Below are 25199 nucleotides of genomic sequence, written 5' to 3'. Positions count from 1 at the left end.
GTGACCGTTGAACTACAACAAGTTAGTCATGTGTGCCAGAGAGTCCTCAATTCTCCTTCGACCAAGACCTTTTGCTCTGGGAACAACTTGTTCTTCCATTTACCACAGCCAGGACGTTAAGATCACAGACTAACACCTCTGGTGCTAATGAGAACAAACAACAGCTCAGCTCAACATCACAGAAGGAAACTCTAGCAATCCAAACCTGCTGCTTCGCCAAAATGAGTGTAAATTCTGGTTTAAAGTACTCAAGAATAAGTTTTTATGTGACGTATTGACCATATGTTGAGATGAAAAATGACACTATGATCGAATGACTATGGAAGCTGCTGAGCTGTACTTACAAACAATTATATATATATGAAACCCATTACATACAGAAAGGTCATTGCATGAAAAATAAATAAAATAGCAGCAACGTGGGAACCACAAAGCTGTCTTCACATTATCCATTTAGAATCTTCGGACCTAAATGAATACTTTGTTATTGGCTTTCATCCCTATCTATAATTCTAAAAAACAACACTAAGTTCCTGTTCCCGGTCGAGCTTTAGCACTGAATTGCTTGGGGGCTCTGGGTATCAGATCAGCTCGTCTCAGGAGAAGAGAGTAGCAGATACAAGACAAGCTGAGGCAAGAGGTCAGAATGTTCCTTTAACATCACGGAGAGTTTAGCAAATGTAGCCTCCAGTAAACTCACAGCAGCTGAACAGGAATCATGCATGTGACGATTTGCACCTGCAGGCTGTCGTTTACATACATGTGTGCTGTGCTCAAATCCCATACATACATCTCCTCTTTTAACACCTGTTATATTCACACTGATCAACAGTAAAAATATCACAAAATATTCTTTCCAGAGATGCATAATAGAACAACATGACACTCACTAGTGTAAATACTCTCCTCAAATAATAACCTCAACTTGCCAAAAGGCTCTGGGGCATTATTATCTACCTTCTGCAAGTCTTCAAATAATACACCCGAATTTCCAGTTTGGAGATAATGACGTAATACAGCTCCGGAAAGTCATATTATCCCAAATCATTTATACGGAGCATAACAAACATGAAACATGAAATGGGCTTGTAACTCAGCTAATTATCCCACATCTCCTATAACTGACTGTTACAATCTAAAGAACAAGACGTATTGACTAATCAGGTGCAGATTCTAATTGTAAATGTCTTTCAGCTCAGGTAATGGGTTCAGCGGTATCATAGCAACAAGTGACTTATATTATATTCTGTGTGAGTGATTTTGTCTTCCCACACGTTTGACTCGTGGATCCTGGGAGGATGAATCGTTCGAACACAAAAGAAGATGTGCCATAAAACACACACATATGCTAAAATGTGCTGTCATTCGTGTCACATGTTGTAATGTACAGGGAACATAAGTGAATGATGTTCACAACAACATGACATAATTACACCGAGATGTAAAACTGCGCGTGTTCCTGCTGAGACGTATCTGTCTGTGTCCAATTCACCTACAAGATAAACACCACTAAAGACTGAATCTATTCCTGTATGTATGTTTAATATTTACGTAAAGAAAACATTGGTAGGAATTACTAGTCAGTCAGTCATTAACTTCAGGTTTCCACAGGCTATTGCCATGCTCAAGGGCAATGGAACTGGTGGGGGAGACCAGGGTACCAATAGGAAATACACGCAAACAACACAGGAAGAATACAGGCACAATTTTAGTTTGGAGTTTATGAAACATATTTATATATTAACAAAAAAGTGATAATTGTTAATTTTTCTCAATAATTTATTTTTTCAAATTTATCGGTAATTTTTTGTTTTGTTGTTTTTATACACATTTTTGATAAATTGTGGTGAACTTGACATTCCAGGGAAAATGACCTCACAGATCAAAGAACAAAGTATTCACAGCACCAACTGCAGATTTGATTCCTTTTCTGAATGCAATTGAAATATATTTGATTAAAGTGTTCAATCCTTGAATGAATAATTAATTAAAGCCATCTGCACTAAACAATGACAGCTGTGTGCAAATAGACGACTGATCCTGTTTGAAGCTCTTATCTGCACTTTAGAATGTGTCATAATTATTTGCTTGAAATATGCAAAGTATTTATACTACCCTCAATTCTGTCATGTAACTTTTTTACTTTCTCTAACTTCATTTGCATGGGTTCCGCTGACTGGCTGCATAAGTTCACTCTGGGAGACAGGGCTCACTTCTGATTGGCTGAGAGCAGAGGTGGGCAGGGAACATCTGTGCTGAGAGAGACCATAAATACAGAGAGCAGCGACAGAGACGCTCAGATGCATCTGCTCTCATCATCTCCACACATCGCTCCAAAACTGCCACATCCAGCTCCATCACTGGCATCCTAACAGCTGCTGAGACTCATCCCACTCTACTCCTGCACATATTCTATATTCAAAGGGAAGGAGAAAAAAAACCAGTGACCAGTGATTTTTCTCTCTCAGCTATTCAGAGAAAGAGAGCTACGAAACCCAACATGTCTTTTGAAGTGAAGGAGAAGACGGAGGTGCGCCTGGTGTTCTTAGGAGCAGCAGGAGTCGGGAAGACAGCTCTGATCCAACGGTTTCTGCAGGACACCTTTGAGCCTAAGCACCGGCGCACGGTGGAAGAGCTGCACAGCAAAGAGTATGAGGTGGGAGATGTCAAAGTCACCATCCACATCATGGACACCAGCGGTAGTTACTCATTCCCAGCCATGCGGAAGCTCTCTATTCAAAATAGTGACGCCGTCGCCCTCGTCTACGCCATCAATGACCCTCAGTCCCTGGAGGCAGTCAAGAGCCTGCGAGAAGAAATCCTGGAGGTCAAAGAGGACAAGTTCACACCTATCGTGGTGGTCGGTAATAAGATGGACCGCGGGGATGAGCGCCAGGTGTCCAGCAAGGACGTGGTGTCCACAGTCAAGCTGGACTGGAACAACAGCTTCCTGGAGGCCTCAGCAAAGGACAACAACAACGTGGTGGAGGTATTTAGGGAGCTGCTTCAGCAGGCCAATCTGCCCAGTGGCCTGAGTCCGGCTCTGTGCCGGAGAAGGGAAACTTTCCCCAAAGAAACCAACAGTCGTCCTCCAATGAACAAGACCAACAGCTGCATCATCTGCTAATGAGGAGGACACAGAGACAGAGGGAGAAAGAAGAGAAGGAGAGAGGGAAAACTGCCCTGAACAGACTGAAAGGGCTTTGAAGGCGTGGACCTGACCTGTTTCTACTCACGCTTACTGACACTAAAACACCTACATGACTCTCATTCTGCTTAACTATGTCGCTGACACCACTCCAGCACTGATGGAGGTGTGAGGAGGCTGTGACAAGGATGGTACAAGAAACGATGAAGACAAACTTCACCAAGATTTTAAACAAGAAGCGATGCACACTGAAAGAATGAACAGACACATCTTATTGTGAAGGTCATACATCATGAGAGCATACAAGCAATGTTATGTGTCCTATGTGATGTTTCTCTCCAGTGTGTTTATAAAATGACAGTTTGGTATCATTGATGTGGAAAAATGAGCAATAAGTGCCAAGATGGAGACAGGTGTGTGTGTGTGTGTTGTGATGTTGGTTTGCTCATAGGGTGTTTTAATGAACATGTGGAAGAATTTAACTGAGAGGCTTTTTATTAGAAACATAGCAAATATGTTGTTGTGAATTCCAGTCTGGTCTGCCCAATAACTCTGCTTTATAAGTCATCATTATGCATTTGGAGTGTACGTTTAAATGATTATATGGCACTTAGATGCACTCGGCTGTACTTTGTTTCTCTCTTGTTGATGTTTTTATGCTATGTTGGCTTCATTTAATGAAACCAATTTAATGAAGGCAATAGAATTTTCAATTCTATATCTGCACATTATTGACTTTATTTGTTTCTATACAAAGACGACATGAAGACCAAAGTGATGCTTTATGTGCTTATTCAGTGTTCAGTTCAAGATAAATAAAACACTTTTGCTTTATCTCAAATCCCACTGAGATGTTTATCTCGTCCTTCCTGTGTTTCCTGAAAGAAGAGAATGATGGCAGACGCAGTGTGTGTGTGTGTGTGTGTGTGTGTGTGTGTGTGTGTGTGTGTGTGTGTGTGTGTGTGTGTGTGTATTGTAGTTATTTAGCCACACTATAATGGCTTGTAGTAATTGAAATGTATGAGTCATGAGGGCCAAACATCACTCACACACTCATGAATCAAACACATACATTCAGAAAATGCCTCCCTGAACACACACACACACACACACACACACACTTCTTCATCTTCCACTCAGATGTGTAGCTTTCTATTATTAGTTCATTGCCATACAATCATTGTTGAGCAAACACACACACACACAAGATAAACGTAGAATATATTTAAGAATTATATTTTGTTACCGTAGCTTCAAATTAAACTTAAACTACAACTGGGACATTGTTTGATCCCAGATGTCCTCACTGATTTCGACCCTGGATGACTTTGATCTGGCTCTATTTTAGTTCAGAGCTCAAATTTAAGTAAAGTCTGCTATACTTTGGCTGGTGTTTTCAATAATGAGTATTAAATAAATAACAAAATGTAATCTGACAGTTCCAATATCAGATGAGATATGTCATTAAAATGGTTTGTACAAAAAGTTTACATGAATCCAACACGTAACAACATAAATCAATACAATAACAATCAAAAGGGGAAAGTGCTTGACACTTGGCATGTTTACATTTAATCCAGCATCATTGATTGATTCTCAACTCTCTGTGTTCTGTCCTGCACTGCCCTCCCATGTCCACTTATCCGTACTGCAGCAGATGGTTTCAAAGAGAATGTGGGGGAAAGTAAGAAAAAGCACAAAGCATTTATATAAGAACAGAAACAAGAAGAGAACAATGCCAACTTCTTTTTCCAATGATTGAAACAATAGATGAGGCCAATATAGTGAATCTTTTACTCTTGTTCCTCAATGTGTCAAGGACAAAAGGGAAGAGCAATCTAAACTCAGTCATAACGAAAACTTCACATACTACTACTAATGATGATGATGATGATGATGATGATGATGATGATGATGATGTAAGTGGATGTGAGAAAATGTGTCCTCTCAGGTCAGATCATTGAATCTGTGACATCATCTGGTTGTAAAATATACTAGGTACGATGATATGATACGTATGATATAGCTGGCAGATGTATGAGATGAGCTTGCTGGCTGTTTAACGCTTCACACACACACACAAACACACAGACACACAGAGAGCGAGAGAGGCGGAGAGAGATATGCTTCCTCTTTTTTCCCTAAGTTCAGACACAAGGTGCATTGTTTCCCCAGAGTGAGACAAGGAAGTGACCTCTGATTATCAGTCCTCTGCTTCCTCTTTGAGGTCCGCCTAAAGTCCCAGCTGGGTTTTTTAACTGCTCCACAGTGACTCAGGCGAGCTTTAAACAAGTTGTTTTTGGCACACGGACTCCAAGCAGAGAGGCCAACCCTTCTTTCTGAGAGCTCAGGTGTGAACTAAAACTTTCAATTCCTTAGCAATCCTCAGCTTTAAAGAGTGGAGGTTGAACACATTTGTCATTTTGTCTTATTGTATTTGCTGTGTTTATATGTTTGTCTCTGCCCCTAGACTTGGTCAAAGCTCCTCAGAGTTACATGGAAGCCTGAGAGGTTTAGAACAAGTATAGGGTCTCTGACTGATATCTTCAACTGATATCAATGTTTTTACTCCTGTAGCACAGACAGGCATTGTTTTTATAAAGTATGTAGAAGTATTACACTGTTGGCGTAGATTAAATCATTCATCATCAATGTTACTGAAGCGCTGCAGGTCAATGTTTGATGCAGGCTTCCTATACGCAAGTAAAAGCGTTAGTTTTTCACTTTTACATGCGTTAGAGAGACATAGACATAAGAGACATAGAATATATACTAAGTAATGTATAAAAGTGTTTCTTTGTGGTATGTGTACCATCACTGGCACTTGAGGTGTCCCTGGTGCTACAGTTGATTTTTGTGGAAATAAGTGGAATTTCTCAAGAGGTTAATTGATAAAAAAGTTTCTTTAAGGGGTAGATTCTAAGTTTATCATATCTTTAATTAAAAAAAGTTGTTTTTTTTTAACTAGCCCAACTTCTCCCTCTTGTGACCACAGTGTACTTCTGTAGTTCTGCATGGTGTCAATGCTCTTCATGCTCATTCTGTAACTGTCATTTGGTGGTTTGTTGATGAGCTCGTAATGTGTTTGCTCTAAAAGGTGGTACTAGGTTGAGAAAACATTATAATATCCACTAATATGACTTCATGTACAGTAAATGTGTACAGTAAATATTCCCTTTTGAAATGTTAACATTGTACCATAGCTGTACTCTTATAAATGAAGTATTTTCTCAACTGTATCCTGACCTTAATCTAAAGGTTTTAATAGGTTAGGGTTAGATAATCACAGGATAGGGCAAAGTAAATATGTATATGTTGAAGTTTTTCTCCTGTGAAATTCATTCAAATATCTTAACTCAATAACTCAACGACACCTGTATGCCTCTTTGAAAGGTAATAAAAACTTTCCATAAAAGTACTGATTAGGACTCATTAGGAAAGAGACAAGGAGCAACAATAACCGTTTAATGTTCATACACAGAGACAAATGCTGCAGAGCCACACAAGATGTTTCTGTCTTAATTATGAGCCCGGGACTATGAGCAAGATAACCCATCGGGAAAACAATATGCCAAGCGCAGCCATGGATTCAGGTTGGCATGGCAACAGCTTATACCCACAACCCCTGTCTTGCATCTAGCGCTCACAAACCGATCGCATCATGAGAAAGCCAGTCTCTATAGCCTTAAAAAAAAAAAGGGGAGTGGAGGTGTACAGTGCTGCTTTAATGGAAGACTCTCAGACGTTTGCACCGCTCAAACGGGCACCCGCACACACACTTCAAGAACAAACAATTGTGCATTGGATTACGACGCATATTTCCCTGAGCAAAAGGCACAATCAGCATATGAATACACTAATTCTCCCTCAAGCATCACTCTGGACTTCACTCACATGGTGCAAAGGTTCTAATAATGATACAACACATCTTCATACAGAGACACCCGAGTAATATCTAATGCATAAAGACCATACAGGTGTTGGAGTGTTTCTGTTTTTGGCCGCTTACACAAATCACACACACACATCACATTACTGTTTCGGTATTTTGGAAGTTCTCCTTTTTCTATTTTTATTCTAAAAACAGCTCAAATCCTCCCATGTGTAGTCTATGTAGAAGGTGTGTGTGTCAGTAACTCTTCATGCTCACGCTGTGTCCGTTTCAATAGGAGTACACATCAATGTATGAGGCTCTGCTATGTATTGTCTTCTTCAGTGTGGGTGGGGTCCGAAAATACATGAAAACAAACTCTGATCTGCGTGGCAGTAATGTGGAGTTGCCTGTGATTTGGAGTAAACAGTCAGTCAACCGCTTGAATACATACACAATACATACGAGCAACCAGTGAGAGATTCAGTAGGAGTGGACATATCTTCAAACCCTTGCATACGGCTGAAGATGAAATATTAAACTTGTTTTCTTAATAAGGTGCGTGAACAAGAGGTGTTTGGGAGTCAACATGAAATCCTGTCAAATGCAGAGCAGTCACAGTGCTGAGCCGCTCCGATCCAGAGGGCCGGAAAGAGTGCGAGTGAGAGAACAGATCCTCTCCCCTTTTGCGACATAAGGGGGTCAGTCATTAGAAATCAGGTTTGATGGAGTGCGGCAACATTTTTCAGCAGGTTGGAAAACTACAGTGAGCAGCCAGATGAGGAATAAATAAATACGACTCTGCGGTTATTAAAAGCCATCAAAGCGCCGAGTGAAACCATTTTATCGACCGCGCCCGGATGCATTTCTCAATTTAAACGGATAATAGCATGAAATAACTGGGCGGTTTTTCTCACCCTTTTTATTCTCTGCCTTAGATGAAATCGGACACATAGTAATCCTGACATACACAATACACGGACATGAGGGAGGCAGGAAGCAGCAGCACCTGCCCGCAGTCACTGTCGGACCTCACCCAGCTCCTCTAGTCGTCCACGGTGATGTTGCGGAACAAGTAGGCCATGGACTCTCCGTTGTGGATGCGGCGGATGGCCTCAGCCAGGATCATGCTGACGTCCACCGTCTTGATTTTGGGACACTGGAGCTTCTGCACTTCATGGGGGACCGTGTTAGTCACAACCACCTGAGAGACGGACAGATGCAGAGATTGTAGTCTGTAGTACCTGTTACCATATAAGGAAAGGGTCTCGGTCTCATCATGCTTTTTCAAGTAGAGTCATAACTGTCAAAACAGACTTTTTGTCTAATTAACCTCGCCCAAAGTGTTCTTAAGGAGATTTGATTTCACCAATTCTTACCAAACCCTAACTGATTTGATCAATGACCATACTATCAACTGGGGAAGTTAATTGAATTGTCGCACAGGGGGGGCGAGAATTAAACCGCAAGATCCTTCATGTCCCGCTAGTGAGAGCACACGGCTCAGGTCACTCACCTCATCGATGGCAGACTCCTCTATGAGCCGAGGAGCATCAGCAGAGAGCAAGCCGTGTGTGGCCATGATATAGATCTTATAGGCGCCCCTCTCTTTCAGGATCTCTGCAGCGGCAACAAAGTCTCCTACATCGTCGATGATGTCATCCTGGGAAAACAGACAAAGAATGGGTTTCTGTCGGCGAGAGTCAGGAATGATGCAGTAAATGCAGTTCCACTTAGTTAGTAAGGGGTTTGGTGATTCCTGTAATTGAGGGTAATACCAGAAAAGAAAGTTCACCAATAGAAGCATTTATGATGAAGCCTTGTGGAAAGTTGGAAACAGATGAATCAAAACTGAACATGCTGTTTGAAGTTTCTTGGCAGATTCTTACCACGATGATGGCGATTCTTCCTCCCACATCTCCTACCACAGTAATGGGAGGTTTCTCCTTGGCCATCATTACTGCAAGGAAAGAAGAGCCAGTGAGCCTGAGAGAGCATTCATAGAAGGTGTGTGTGTGTGTGTGTGTAATGCATTCGACCTACACAAAAACAACTTAGTAGAGATTGGGTAAAATGGGTTGAGAAAATGTGTTGATGCAACCCAAATCATGGGATTATGATGAATTTGATTTGTAAGAATTCCTTGAGTTGTGTGTAATACAGATGCAATTTGGAAATGGCAATCAAACGCCATTTGAGCTCATGCTTAGGTTCGTCTTCCCCCCATTGTACCCCACCTACCCCTGAGGGATTCAACTCAAATGCCAAACGTATTACAGCACATGCCATGCAAAATTAAATGACAGGGTTTTCTGCCCAGGATACCCAATCAGGGGGCAACACGTGATCGCTCCGGTGGCACAGCCTCGGCCGGGGCTGCAGCAGGCGCGTGTGTGTGTGTGTGTGTGTGTGTGTGTGTGTGTGTGTGTGTAGGCAGCAGTCTGCACATCAAACCATTTTGCACCAAACCATCTTGTTTCACGTGAGACAAAAGAGGCCGACAAGTACAGATGAAGGGTTTCTTCTCAAACACACTCGCCAATGTTCTAGACCGGTCTTCATCTGAACATCACTGCTGTCTGCGACAACTTTTACATGCACACAACATTTGACATGCTAATCATTGCGTAATGTTTCCTGAGACGTATAACACAGAACATGCTGTTATACCAGGGCAGCTCTTAAAGACGAGGACTTGTGAGCCAGATTGCCGTCCATCCCGACACTGTTGAGTCACTTTGTGCTCATCTACTCGGTCAACTTCAATTGTACGCCACTAAAAAGGTTCATTCTAAACATAACGTGTTGAACTAAGAGAAAGTGCAGCAGCTGGTGACAGACCTACACATGTTTACATGCATGTGACACATCAACAACAAACATGTTAAATGAACAGTTCAAAGCACGTTGGGATAAAATTTTAAAGGCAGACGCATGTGCATGTAAATGTAGTCATTGGAGGGTAAAACAAGGAAACAATCAGCCAGCCAAGCCGATTGGGAAGGAAGTGTCAAAAGTAGCAGAGAAAATAAGAGCATGCCTTGCAAGAGCACACGCTGAACACTGCGAGTCCCACGGCATCAGAACACACTGAGACTTTGATCACTAACGGCAAAAACAGCAAAAGCCACATTGTTATCAACACACTTAGGGGAAAATCTGTTGTCCTTACTGCTTGTTGAGCTGCTGTTACCTAAAATGTACTCGGTTCAATACCTTGAAATTAATCAATTAAGAGATCAGCTTAGCCATAAAGTATAAGACAGGGCTATAGTAAATATAACTGCTAATAAAACGTGTCTGTAAGTAGATTAGAACACCTGCAGCGTCACTAACTGCTCTACAATTACATTGTGGAATCGCTGCCGATCGTCCGTTTCCACTCGAACAACATCGACAGCGGAAGAGGTGTTTCCTCTAGGCGTCATTAGATGTTGGGTTTCCAACGCATGCTTGGTTGTTACACATGCAGATATGACGACCAAAATGTTAAAACAGTCCAATACGGGTGCACCATGTGTTGATTGGCAAGATGAGTCCAGATATTTAAGTTAAAAAAATAAAAAGAAAGAAAGAAAATGTTTGCCATGGTTCTGGTTTGATTCATGGAGTCCAAACCGAGAACAGAACACAAGAAAACAAAGAGGGTGCCATCTTGTAAGAACCGTCTTGGATCTCTGAGAGGGGAAGACGGAAGCGGACCGTGTGTGTGCGTCACACGTCCACCTAAACTGTTATTCTAAATTTCTTTGACAAATGGTCTTGTTTGTTGTCGTTACTAACCGCCTCTCCCGGATCCAGACTGTGTTTTTACAAGATGCATCACAAACCCTTTGGGCTGTACATGCACAAATCGAAGAACCATTGGAAGAGGAATCATTTCATAAGTCAGAGGTAAATTTAGTTTACGGTCGTACTTGGGAGCTCTATGCCAGGGAACGGAGCTTGTTGTTTGCCTGCTATTACCAACAAATAAACACCACATTAACACAAATGCACAAATATTTCACAGTGACAAAAACACATGACGCCAAGACTCACAAAATCCTCTCATGAATCTGACAGGACGTCAAAAACAAACAAATGCTACAGCAATAAGGACTCGTTGTGACTTAACTGGTGATGTGGGAGTTAACAGTTTCAAAGGAGGATTTCTTTTTAAGTTAAGGGCGGCAACACAAGTAAGAATAGAAATATTAATTGTGAAATTACACAAATTAAGTGACTACTGGACCCAAAACCTTTGGAGTCATTTGCCAACGACACAATCACCTGATCTTGTTATAGACAATCATTACAATGGGGTCAACTGGAGTTTACCCACTTGGAACAGAATGCTTGAGTCACATTAGTACTTATGAAATAAGGAAGAAATAGATCTTTTCATGTAGCCTACATGTACCGAGACACAGATTGTGTGGCTTTGTGATGCAGCATCAGCAGCTGGAGTGTAACTGTGAACCTCAATTGTGCAATATCACAAAAGAGTTCCCTGGATGAGATATGGATGATGCCATGAGTGAGGAGAAGCAGAGTCACCAGCTTGAAACAGGGTTAGAGCAAATATCAAACGGCTCTATCCAGGATCGAAACGTGCCGAGGTATTAAACTCACTGTGCTGAGGCGTCGGCTGCAGTTTGCTTCATCCCACAGACGGACTAAGTCACACACGAGGCTTTCACACCTTTCCTTGTTTGATGAGCACAGACCGAGTGTTTTCTACAGGTCGGTTCAATTCAACAAGAATAAACTTGCGGTCGCAATTAGGTGTGTGCCGTACCAGTGACCAGGCAAACAATGTGCCAGTGTAAACACTTCTCTCTGAAACAAACGCAACACTTTCAGTTTCACCTCTCTGCGGCGTGTGGACACAATCACCACATTAACACGCGATACTTTAAATGTTTGTCCTTACTGTGAACGAACAATCAACAGGAGTGCAGCGCTCTACAGGTTAAGTGGGTGTTGCGTAATCACAGCACAATGCGAGTCTGCACATTGAGACAAATGCACATGAGGCGGCATATGCTGTTTAAAGTATGCATGCTATGATTTGGGCTAATTTCAATTCGGAATTCCGGCGTATCCACTAAGTTTGTGAATTTAAACGTACTGAGTGACGAGAAGAATAATGGGGAGCCGCTGCGGACAAATGGAAAGAGTTCTGGAGTTTTTGGCCACTTTCCGAATAAAAGAGCCATGTGGGATGAGGCACACCGCTGCCTTCACTGCTACAAATGAAAGACGTTTTCTTTAGTATGACAGGTGAGAGAGGATGTCACTGAATGAAAAAAAGCAAACGCACAACAGACAAGCGTGTTATCTGTACTGGTACAAAAAAAAAAACGGTCAAGCATCAAATATCCACTGGACCAGCGAATCAGTGCAGAGAACATGAGAGATGAGACGACAAGAACGCTACAAAGATCGACTGGGTGGTCTTACAAGGAAGCTCCAGTCCCGTGTGTCCCGTGGCGTTGCGCACGCACGGCGGGGAGTGTCGTCCGTCGGCCATGTCGGACTCCGAGCACTGAGCCTCGCCGTGGATGACAGCCAGACCCAAACGCAACCGTTCTGCATAGGACTGAGCTCTATTGAAGCAGAGAAGAAGCAGGAACACAGTGGTGAAAGCGGGAAGACACTGGATGTGTCTCTTTAAGTGTCCAATCTGTGTTTTTGCATCGTTACCTCTTAGCTGCTGATGGGGATTTGGACACGATGATGGCATTTCTGTAATCAGGAATCTGACAGGATGAGAGAAGACGTTTCAATGTTTCCAACAGACTCAACTGTGATCAGGCTCAGCCACTCCAACCTCAAAAGTGTCCATGCATGAACCAAAACAAAAGGCAGCCAGCCATGTCATGTCTGTCCTAACTAGAGAGGGGAGGGGAGAGAGACAGACGAAAGTTCATCTTGGCAGCAACAAGCACAGAGAGAGCCTAAATCTGAGTCCATGCTGAGCAGGAGGCCCTGAAAGTAAACAACACATCACACTTACAGGTGAAGTGTTGTTTACTGGGGCCTTTTAAACACGTACAGAAGTCATGGCTATCACAGAATCACCTCTTCTTGGATGTACTGGATCAGGAAAGGTGAGGCACGCAAGTTGTCCACCGGGAAACTAAAGAAGCCCTGGATTTCCTTCTGATGCAAATCCATGGTGATGATGTGTGTCAGTCCTTTGAGATTAAAGACAAAGAGCGAAGCAGGGAGACGCATCAGCTTCCACAACAAAGATAGTGAGAGAAATAAACAACAAAAACCTCTGATGCATTTTGTTGTCCTCACCTGCTTTAGCCAACATTGAAGCCAGCAGCTTGCACACTATGGAGCCCCTCTTCCTCATCTTGCACTGCTTGCTGTAGGGGAAGTAAGGGATCACGCCAATGATGTTCTTTGCACAGGACGTCTTGAGGGCATAGGCCATGACCAGCAGCTCCATGATGGCCGTGTTGACATCTCTGGATATGAAACAGATGAGGAATTAATTAACTTCAGCTACTGATGACAAACGGAATTCAGTTCTGATCATTCCTGCGGGTTGGTGACTTTGTTCTGAACCGATACCTCCTGCAGGGATCATGCATGTTCCTAAACTCATATTGCATAGAAATGTTGTGCATCTGTGTCAGACTACATGATAGCACGTACCTCTGCCCAACTACAGCTGCCTTTATGCCTACACCTCGTCTCACAATGTTTAAGGCATTTTTTAACATCCACATTGTCACCTATATTGAATGGCTTCCCGTTTGGATCAGGTCCAACTTTCTATTGAAGTTTCCTGTAAACGGGTTCATGACTAATCCCAACCACAACAAAGACTAAGCTGTTAAGTTTCATCAACGTTACACTGAAATCACACTGACAGAGAGTCGGTGATTGAAGGGTTTTGATACACTAAAATACCCTTTACTCACCGTGGGATGGTCTGGATGATGAAGATAGTCTGTCCCCGAACAGATTCTTTTACATCCACTCTAGTCTCTGTAATAAAACAACAAACATTTGAGCAAAGGACTCCAATGTGAAAACAATCTAACTTCCACAATAGTGAAACATTTTATATAAATCGAGTCCTGAGGTTCAGGGAACTCTGATGACCTCATTTCACACGGTTACCACAGCTGCTTATCACTTCAGATGAATGGAATTTGAATAACTAGGGATGGTCAACAATTCCATACACTATTATAAATCAAAGACCTTGTGCAAACATTAATTATCTTGGAATGACAGCATAGTCACAGGACGCTCCTGAGTAGATTACAATCTGTCGCCTCACATGCACCCCAACAGGCGGGCCAAACCAGGCCAAACCTCAACACCATCACAAAAGGGACACGCTTCTCAGATACAGACTCTAGTTTAAAACATAACTCAAATTTTATGGCTGAAAAAAAAAAAAAAAAAGTTTTGCCAATTGTCTTTGTTCTGTTTGACTGAATAAAAAGGGACCCCTACGATGGTTAAAGTCTAAATCCTTCTGCTTTTTCGATCAAAAAGTGCAACCAAGTGCGTTATCTTGCATTCATTTCAATTTCTTTGCAGTTGTTGTTCTAGGACCCAAAATTAATGACAGATTTACGAAAAGTGAGGGGCAATGATGTCACCTTTTCTCTCACAGTAACACCCTGAAACATGACTAATTAGCCATTTAGTAGCTAATTATCTGCTCAATGGTCTGAGGCAGGTTCATCTCTTCTTCTCACCTCTGTTTGGCTCCTGAAACACCACAGACTTCCCCAATTCAACTCCCAGGCGCCTGAAAAGCGAGAGATCACAAAATATCAGGTAAGTCAAAGAGAAAGCAATGATTTCACAACTGGACGCGTAGTGACATGTTATAGATTACATCAACTTTATAGAAAGCCAAAAGCCCAATGGCAAAGTACAAACAGCTGTGACGATCACAACAGATCACACGTGTGTACAGACTCCAATGTGCTGTTCCTGGGAATTCCTCCTCATTTCGTGCTCAAACTAAACTACCAATACCAAAATCGTGAGTTGGTTTTCGAAAAGTTCATAGCAGCAATAATGGGAAGGGTCAAACAAAAGAATAACAGGCTTACTCCGTTATCTTCTTGGCTAATTCTGTGCACGCCACGGAAGAATTAGCGGAGAAGACCCGGTAGCCACTTTTGGCGACGTTCATTCTGCTTCTTTAGATGTTCTTGTTTCGAAACTTGAGCCTTTTACCGACTTGACGACTAGGTTTCCTGCTCACTATCAACCGATGGCGTTGACGGTAAGCTAACTAGATACAGCACCCGAGCATGCCAGGACGAGATAATTATAGGCAAGCCCTTCGGTGCGGGATAAACCAGCAACTTCAAGCCACAAAATAAACCTTATCGGTATTTCTGTAGCTAAAACTGTCGATTGTCGTTGTTTAAAGACAAAATGTTGAATCCTCATGCACAAGTAAGCTAGCACTATAACATGACAGCATCTACGCGCTAACAAGTACGGAACCACGTTAGGTTCAACCTTCTGCGGTTGCGTGGTTGAGTCATTTTTCAAAATAATTCCTGTTATTTATTTACCAATTAACAGTATCAATTCTCTAGGGAAGGCAGACTAACAGACATATTCAAGTATCCAAAAGTCGTTTTAAACGTGCCAGAATCCGGTAAAATGTTTATTTCAGAGAATTTGTTCAATTAAATGTTAACTAACGGCAGATTGAGGACATAATGATGTATTATCAGATTATACATAGAAGAGGACAGGGGTTAAGGTAACAAAGGAAAGAAAATCACGAGAAATTTTATAAATCAATTCAAACATTCCATGTCTACATTTTCTGAAAGTAGCGGTACTCCAGTTCTCCGCTAGATGTCGATATTCATCCACACCAACCTATAGATTTGATCATAACTAACTAAATTCTTTCTTTGTTTAATCATATAGAATCTGAACCATAACGCATTCACTTGTTTCGCTGGAGACAAACTGTTAGTGAGTAATTTCACACAATAACCTGATCTCATCAACAAGAAACATTTCTCTCGCTCCTCTCAAGTTTGCTATCCATAAACCTATGCACTGATAATCTTGTGACCTTTGATCTCATTTGTTTTAAATAATAGGTGGCTGGCAGTAGACATGACTGATCTTCCGTCCACTCATACCAAAGTACAACACGTTACAACAATACAACATTTCCAACCCACTTTCCTATTATCAGCTCGGGTGACACAGCAGCCATTCATAACCTTAACCTGCCGGCACGCTCCTCACAAAACAAGATATTTCAATATTTGGCAGTTTTCGTTAGCCTGCTAGTTAATGACACACTTTTAAGCACTCTGTCAATGTTTAACACCACTGCTACATACTGTAAATTGTTGACAACCTGGTGTGTGGTCACGGTAATCTCACGTTACAAGCAACTTCATTGTATGTATGTTTGATCCATTTTGTTTATACTCCCCTTCACATATGACTCGTATGAACCGTACCTGAATCAAAAGACATTGGCAAGTCTCCAGATGTGGCAGAACAACCATAGCTTCCCTCATATAACCCCTGTCAATACAAAGGGAGGGCGGAAACCAATGTATTCAAAGACAAAATTACAATGAAAGACAAGTTGGTTCAGGGTGTGTGCTTTTATTTCAAAGGAATTGTGGAGAGGGGACTGAAAACAAGATGATGCAATCTATATCATGTTACATACACAATAAATAAAACAAAGTGGTTGCTTTGAAGGCTTTCAGGCGGTTTACTTCATACATTTCAAACTGTCCTATAGGCAGATTGGAAGGGCAAATTGATTATTAATACAGGTTCTGTCGGAGAGTCTAGCTGAATGAATGATAAGTCTTGCAAAAAGGCACATAATGCTTTTCCTCCTCTTTGAACTTCCTAATCTAACCTTGTATTCTTGCTGTGACATTGCATGTCTCTGCTCTGAGAGCTGGAGAGTTTTTAGCTGCTATCTCATAATCTTTTCATTAGACCACCTCCAAAGGTGGGGTAGAGAGAGAGAGAGAGAGAGAGAGAGAGAGAGAGAGAGAGAGAGAGAGAGAGAGAGAGAGAGAGAGAGAGAGAGAGAGAGAGAGAGAGAGAGAGAGAGAGAGAGAGAGAGAGAGAGAGAGAGAGAGAGAGAGAGAGAGAGAGAGAGAGAGAGAGAGAGAGAGAGAGAGAGAGAGAGAGAGGCTCCACCTCACTTGCTCGGCGTGTGTGTGTGTCTCGTGGTACACAGCCTCTTCTACACTCACACTCCAGCTCAGCCGAGATTTGGTGGCAAAGGTTCTCACAAGAAAAAAGGCACAAAGAGGAGCGGATTCATTTCTCCAGCCCAGAGGGAGGCAAGTGGGGAAAAGGTAGAAGAATCAGGAGGTGTTTATCTTGGTGGAGTGGTTCTCTTATCAGCCCTGCCCTCTGCACGTGCACAGCTCTACACAACTGTGTTCCCGGATGGAGAGGATGCAGGGAGAAGGAGAGGTGGACCACCTGGAGCAACCGAGCCCACTGACTGACAGCGAAAAGGTGTTGATCCAGGACTCCTGGGCAAAAGTCTTTCAAACCTGTGATGATGTTGGTGTGGCCATATTAATCAGGTATTTCTTTCTCTGCTGTCTCAAGTTTGGAGTGTGTTCTCTGGTAGAGCACAGTCAGGAAGTTTGACTTATTGCACATGTATCTTTTCATTCTGACACTGAAGACGTGGAAAAATATGGCAGAGTGATCATAAGGAAATACAGTGGAGAGTATTATCTTTAGAGTATTATCTTTAGAGTTCCTGTATTTTGATGTTGATCACCCTTGAACACACACATCCATTTCATAGTTTGTTTGTTCCTTTTTAGTCCCTTAGCAGTTGAAATAGCTGGATGTCTCACAAAACTGTACATGTCATCTACATCCTCTTTTAAGCCTTTCCATCGATTTCCTTCATCATTACAAACTCAATTACTTCCTAGCTAATAATGTCAGATATGCATCTCTTTGCTTCCCCCCTCAGCAAACTCTCTGCACCTGCAAGAGTCACAAAGCCCAAAGATGCTTTTCTGTCATTTCCTAGACTGTGGGATTGTCCTGTCTGAAAAGTGCATGCAGTTTCTAGACAGTCAAGTCTTATCTTTTGCATGTGATAGTCTCACTTCTCCCCCTTTTCTCCATCCCATTTTGTCCGTAAAGGATGAACATTATAATCAATCAGTCAGACATCTTTGGCTCTCGGAGAGGTTCCTCCCTTGCAGGGTATGTCATGTTTTGAATGCCTGGGGAGGGCTGGACAACCTTCCTTCATCACTTAAAGTCAAATCTTCTACACTTCTCTGATAATACTTTTTTTCTTTTAGTTTTACTTCTCTGACTTTACACAAACAACACAATTTTAGCAAAGTGTTCATCATCATTATGACCAAAGGGTGTCACTCAACATAAGGCAAAAAGATTCTTGTACGATGTCAGAAATAAACGGCCTTAACTCAATTTCACCTTATGGTTGAATTTGACGGCCCTTCACAAAGACACCAAGTCCTTCAGCAGTGTGAAGAATGAGCTGTGATAGATGATCGTGGCCACTGCAAATTCATCTTTTGACCCTGAGAGGAGAGCCCGGCACTGTTTTGAAGTTCAGTGTACACAGGACGGCTACAAACGAGACAGTAAACGTATCGGAAACCAAATTGGCTAATTATAGAGCCGTCCCTGAAATTGAAAACTTTCTCTGAATGGAGCTCTTCAGTCTCGAGGAATAGATAAGAGAGGATTAAGACTCCAATGGCCATATAAAATACTAATGAGGCTATTTATATGCAACCATGGGTCATGCAATTACAAGAGAGAAAGATTAAACACCATGGTTCCTCATTACTTTGCAGTGAAGCTCGGAATACTTTGCACCACGCAAGTAAGCACTCGCACAGGCCCTGAAGCTAAGATAATAAGACCACCACACGCTCTCCTCCATTTTCTGACATTTAAATTCACGTGTGAAAGCAGCTGTATACTTCAGAGGTAACGGAACATATTCCGTCATAGAGATAAAGAATTGGGAAATCGGCTCCTCCTTTCCCAGACTGTGGGAGGGGTGTGTTTGTTTGTTTGTCCCATCTCCACTGATGCTCTTATGAAACCTCCAGTGGTCAAACTAGGATTCAAATCAAAGAAAAATGACCACTCGTTCCCGTGAAGAGTACATCGTGGAAGACGCTAAAGAAGAAAAATGATAACTAACATAAATCAGTCACAGTTTAATCATAATTGCAACTCCAAGGCATCAGGTGTAGCCATGGCAGCCTGAATAGGCACTGACATTCCTTTTTGACATCTCTGTAATTTGCACATTTCACCTTTTGTTAGGAATTGTGAAATCGTGCAAGAGCAAGGATGGGCTCTTTCTGAGCAATGACAGGACCCACAATGCAGAACCAGTCTGCTCGGGTGGGAAGTGGCAAGTTTTTTGACACGGTGATGGATGTAGTTCATGTACATCAGCGGCAATTTAGCATTAAATAGTAATCCCTCCCTCTGCTCTGTTTTGCTGTGTTAAAAGCCACGGTTAAATTATAAACATTGTGTAAATAAAAGATCTACAAAGCATTGTGGAATGACAAGGAATGTACAGTTTTCCCCCTGATTTGTTGCAAGGCTTACACTTGATGCAGCTGACAACATATTCTGCAATCTATACTTGTGCCATACAGCTGACTCCGTGGGGGTCCAGAAAAAATGCCGACAGATTACTGAACAAACGAATACATTCATTTATCAAAACCACAGCGGAAACGCTTATGAAACAGTTTCTCCCCAGTGGTTTTAGAGCCAAGCAACACTCAAGAGAAACATCTGTTCCACATTTTATCAGATGCTGAGAAATTGACGCCAAATCTTGTTTATGCGATATTTCATGATTTCAAACAGTTGGTAAGAGGAGTAGTAATGATTGTCTTGTATGTTATATGATGTATATATGATCTCCACTGTATGTTTTTGTATTCATGCATACCACACAGTAGTGAAATAGCCGCTTAAAGCAAATGTTTAAAGGGGAAATATGCAGCATTCTTATGTCAGTGCTTATATATACTCATGATATCCTACCAGCCCACCGTGTGAACCTGGTTTTCCCAGGATCATGCCTGTGGGGGCAGAAGGGAAATGACATTAGCTGAGCCAGACAACATCTGCTCGCGTTCCATATCACGCTTTCTCACCTCCTCTGTAGGCTGTTCGTGAACTTCCCCTCATCCAAGCAGTACTTCAGCCAATTCAAGCACATTGAGGAGGCAGAGGAGCTGGAGAGGAGTAACCAGCTCAGGAGTCATGCTCGCAGAGTCATGAATGCAATCAATACGCTGGTGGAGAACCTTGACAACTCAGACAAGGTGGCCTCGGTGCTGAAGCTTTTGGGAAAGGCCCACGCCCTCAGGCACAAGGTGGATCCTGTGTACTTCAAGGTACAGTAAAATAAGTGTTATACACACAAACACACCAGCATACAGGTTTTGCCCACACATTAGGAAGTAAATTACTCCTTTTTCCAAGGACAAGTCAGTACGGTTTATCTCCTAGCTGCACCAGTTAATCAATCAGCAGTAAATCAGTTAATGGAGCCAGGTGTGGATGAATACGATGATGGAAGAGGTGCTCACATATCATATATGAGTTGTGCAAAGATGCACGCGGGTTCAGATAAGCTCTGATCCATTTTGTGTCACATTCATCTGAGGAAATAAATCTGGATGTCTGACCTAAAACACATCAAATTTCCTTGCCGTTCTGTCTTTTGCAACATGAAACGTAACACTTGTCTACTTGGCCTGCAAATAAGCAACATAGACGACCAATGACCTATGAGCAATCAATCCATCGCTGCCAACCGAAGCAGCAATTATCATCGTCACACACAAGAGCTCTAATCCTTCATTGCCTCAAAATAGATTATGGTGTTGCCGACCTCCTAAAGTTAAACGCTTACAGATAACTTGCAGAATTAAATTAAATTATCTATTAAGTTTCTGCCCCTTTGGCTTCCTAGATGCTGCATTTCCTTCACTGGGCACTTGTTTATTTTGGCTGTCTGCCTTTTTACACTGAGCAGGTAGTGTACAGTCAGCTTGTGTGAGCAGGGAGTGGCTGCCCACTGCCTTATTGCCGTATTTTGGGCTGCGATTGGGATTCAACCATGCACAAGCACCAATCAAAACAATGAGCTGAGAGTTGGCATTACTGCAGAATCTGAGGTGTTCATTCTCAGTGGGATTGGTAGCACTTGGAACTTTCTCTCACTGCTAGGACCAACTGTTAAAATTGGAGCTTTCATGTCTACAAAATATTGTTTCTGTGTTTTATATCTTGGCCAGATCCTAAGTGGTGTGATCCTGGAAGTTCTGGGAGAGGAGTTCCCGGAGGTTGTGACGCCAGAGGTGGGCGCAGCTTGGACCAAACTGCTGGCTACACTCTGCTGCAGCATCAGAGCCACCTACAAGGAAGTGGGTTGGACGAAACTCTCCACCTCAACCGGATGAGTCTGGGTCTGGGTCTGATGGACAAGCACCTGGAGATACACCCACTGACTTCTCCGTTTTAGGTATCAGCCTAAACTGCATCGACCTTCGACCATCGAAAGAAATCAGTGTATCTTCACAGTGCTGATCTGCAAATAAATCTTTATAAATGATACAGTACAATCTAATATAATCATGGGCTTTGCATCGTAGGCTCTCATGTATACACTACAAACCTGTCCTGTGCCCAGGACACTATGTGAAATGGGAAAATTGGAGATTATATTATGCGATAAAACAGTTAACATAGTATACTGTGTTGCTATCATCTCCTTGTTTTTGTAGCCTTGTAAATGATTAAACAATCTAAATGAAAGATGGGTCACATTTAACTTGGTTGTGCCTTCTACCGAATGTGTATATATCTAAAAACTGCCATGTGAATGCCATTCTTTTTAAATATTGCTGTTTTTCTGTTCTCTTCTATCCACCAGTGATGTTTTTTTTATATTTCTAATGGATGTGAAAACTGTAAATTTTGAATTATAATTCACCTTTGTATCTGTGTTGATTGATATTAAAGAGAATAAATGAAAACCCTGTGACATCAGAGCCATCTTTTCAGAATGTCCACATGTCCTAATGAGATTCTCCTGTGTGTTTTAACATTTTCCCCAGTTGGCCTGCTGCTCCTTTAGTCAGCAATGCTAAGTATAGCTGCTGGAAAGCACTATTCATATCCCATTTATCTCACAATGCACTGACATTTTGTCATGTATTGTCAGGGCAGCTGGGATGTTGGAGCACCATGCATATCTAGAAGCAGCTCTTTAATATGGATAAAAGCTGTTCAATATGGCAAGCACCCTAGACAAACATTCACGCCTACTATAATCTGAGGTGCAGTATTGCTCAAGAAAAGCACATATTTCGCTGCAAATTATTTCTTTCTGTGCTGTACATTGACAGCCATTTAATCAGACCCTCTTCAAAATGTTTCCTTCTCCGTGCTGTGTTAACAGCACGGCGGTAGGGCGGCTGCTTTCAGAATAGAAACACGCAGCATGCTCTGTTTATCTGCCACAGTGCTCTAACCCTTCCTTGATCCTACCTAATCCTTTAAGCTAATCTCCAAATCGTGAGTGAGAGCCAAGACAAATGACAGAAATATTCTGATTGTTACACTACAAGCTCTTTCTTTTACATTAAAGCAATCGAATGGGAGGAGATTTCTCTGTATTTTAATCATCAGCAGTCCCAAGGCGTCATTGGGAAAGGACCATGTGTACCACCATGATGGTCCTAACCACCGTGGCTCTCGTCCTGCGAAAAATGTTCTCGAATCAAATCAAACCGTAAGTACTCAGACTTACATTTTTTTTTAATTTTACAGGTAATACTGATTAGTGGTCATGAGAAAAAGTACCTTTGCTCATTTAGTGATAAAACTGGTTTCTTCTTGGATTGTCAGTCCAGTAATACTGGATTCCAACCGTCAGCTTCAGGTTTGTGAGAAACTGATGAACTATAATGAGCACACAGACAAATAGAGGAAGTGTATGTTTGCTTCATGTGCATCTGTGTGGGAGAGAGTGTGAGAGAGGGAGATGCAGGGAGAAGAAACTGCACCATTGATTTTAAATCACTCCTGTGATTATTTTAGGGTCTGCCTTAAGCAACACTGTGGATTAAGTGGCTCAGTACACAACAACAGCATATTGCAGTTAATAATGGAAGGATGAATGGAGGGAGAAGCTTCAGAGCTCTTGAGTCCATGGCTGCTAATTGACTCAAAGTGCAATATTTCCAGTCCCCTGGCTCTGCTCAGCCACTCACACAGCAATGGCAAACAACATCATGTGGTTATAGCACCATGGAGCATGGCAACCGCTACCTGGCACAATCATGAGCTAATAAACAGCAAATCGTTGACCATGGGAATACAAAAGACATTTGTCATCGTCTGCTATGATTCAGGTGAATTGGTAGGTGCCTGGACTGTGAAGCCCATTATCCTGGTGTAAATTAACAGCTGGATGTATTTTATTGGGAAATACAGAGTACTTCCAGAGTCGAGCAGTCAGGGAGCAAATTTCAAAGCCATTGATTTAACTGACTAACCATATTTTTTGTTTGCTTGGTATCTTTTACAGACAGAAAGATGTTCAAAACGAAACACTGGAAGTAAGCAGTGGAGAAACAGAAACAACAAAATGACAATAAGCAGCGTCAAAGGTATTGAAACACAAATCAAGTCACACATGGAGCAGATGTGTTCAACTAGACATCTGCTCCAAATTAAGAGGTGGAGACACACTTGGTTCACTAAGAGGGCAAAATGAAAGCTTCCACCCCATTTCACCTCAAACTGAAAGTTATGAACGTATGCCATTGCTGCGTATAAGCAAGACTTTGCACCACTGCTAATAGGAAACAACTAACCGAAAACCAGATATTGACACCTGAACACAATAAAACGGGGTTGTTTCATTCAAAAGTAAAATATTTCATAATGCATGCATGCACCCTATGCATCTTATGCATAACTAACCCTAACCCTAGCATGTCACAGTTGTTAATGACATCATAGCACCCACATGTCATATGAATGATGTCACAGTTGACACATCTCTAGCCAAAAACAAGATCTAATGTTAACGCTGCTTCATGTAAAACGTGAGGCTGGGCTTAGGGTGATGGGTGGGGCTGGGGTGAAGGGGGTGAAATTTCAGGGTGTCCATTTGTCATTTGTTTGTGTGGAGTTGCAACAAGCACCATTCCAACAATTGCCTCCAATGACCGTCACTGTCGGCAAGAAGCTGCATGCACCATGACAGAAATGATGAGCTTACCTTGTGTAGCAACCATTTAGAAAGGTCAGGGGTCAGGACAGTGAGCGGGTTGGCATCTACCTTCCTCAGCCTGTGTTCACGCATGGCCGGCGCAGCCTTCACCAGGCGAAAGAGAGCCAGCAGCAACCCCCCTAAAATGAACATGAGGGAATCAACATATTATGAGCTCAATGGAGTTCAAACAGCTGAAAATGATAACATATACACAGTTACATTGGATTGTGCAGGTTTGTAAGCAGCCACAGAGTGTATTGTATGTAGAAAAAGACAGTCAGACAGACAGACTAAGAGACATGGACAGTTGTAGTAGTAATGGGGGATGGGGTGGGGTGTATACAGAAGGAGTTCCAAACAAGAGCGGAAAGTGGAGCAGTGGAGCATGTTACACAGGCGCAGATGCAGTCCTAAGATGCCTGCCCCACATTTAGCTTTTAAGTACTCACTGCTACACTACTAATACTAAATGATTCAGAGACAGAACAACAATCCATTAGCTTTGTGGAGGGTTATTATGTATTATAAATACATTACCTCCTCCCAACTTCCCATGTTTAAAGGAGCTGTGAAGAACCTTGATATAAACAAGATCACCATTGTTCCACATTAAGCAGTTGGCTGTATGTCGGTTTGATGTGGGTCAATGGCTTTTGGCACGTTATCTTGCTTTCTGGATCACTATCATTGGGTGGCAGGCTTGTTCAGCTGAATCATGCTAATTTGCTCCTTCACAGCAGATTATTTGTTTAAATGATTCATGGCTTTACATGTCAACTCATGCTTCACGAGTGCTTTTTCCTCTCCCCCTAGATATGAATTTAAACCACCCTGAGCAATGATCACAATTTTGGTGAGTATCA

The 25199-nt window shown here is 42.1% G+C and overlaps 2 protein-coding genes and 1 pseudogene across 2 annotated transcripts; 2 read left to right on the top strand and 1 right to left on the bottom strand.

The window, feature by feature from the left end:
- Positions 1-2309: 2309 nt before the first annotated feature.
- On the top strand, positions 2310-3994 carry LOC142992310 (ras-related protein Rap-1b pseudogene; annotated as a pseudogene).
- A 2605-nt stretch (positions 3995-6599) lies between these two features.
- Positions 6600-15490, bottom strand: LOC142992544 (phosphoribosyl pyrophosphate synthase-associated protein 1). The gene is made up of 10 exons (XM_076143018.1): positions 15098-15490; positions 14735-14787; positions 13943-14009; positions 13311-13483; positions 13086-13201; positions 12708-12763; positions 12465-12610; positions 8909-8979; positions 8536-8682; positions 6600-8223 (listed from the first exon to the last, which is right to left on the bottom strand). Exons 1-10 carry the CDS (start codon positions 15178-15180, stop codon positions 8065-8067), a joined length of 1071 nt encoding a protein of 356 aa, XP_075999133.1. The 5' UTR covers positions 15181-15490; the 3' UTR covers positions 6600-8064.
- A 1698-nt stretch (positions 15491-17188) lies between these two features.
- On the top strand, positions 17189-22087 carry LOC142992304 (cytoglobin-1-like). The gene is made up of 3 exons (XM_076142670.1): positions 17189-17593; positions 20209-20440; positions 21347-22087. Exons 1-3 carry the CDS (start codon positions 17451-17453, stop codon positions 21509-21511), a joined length of 540 nt encoding a protein of 179 aa, XP_075998785.1. The 5' UTR covers positions 17189-17450; the 3' UTR covers positions 21512-22087.
- The last annotated feature ends 3112 nt before the right edge of the window (positions 22088-25199 follow it).

Source organism: Genypterus blacodes, unplaced genomic scaffold, assembly GCF_046128005.1.
Source record: "Genypterus blacodes isolate CSIRO-AG114 ecotype Tasmania unplaced genomic scaffold, CSIRO-AGI_Gbla_v1 ptg000022l_1, whole genome shotgun sequence".
Classification (NCBI taxonomy): Eukaryota; Metazoa; Chordata; class Actinopteri; order Ophidiiformes; family Ophidiidae; genus Genypterus; species Genypterus blacodes.
The sequence above is the reverse complement of the archived record's forward strand: the minus strand, read 5'-3'. Positions and strand labels throughout refer to the sequence as shown.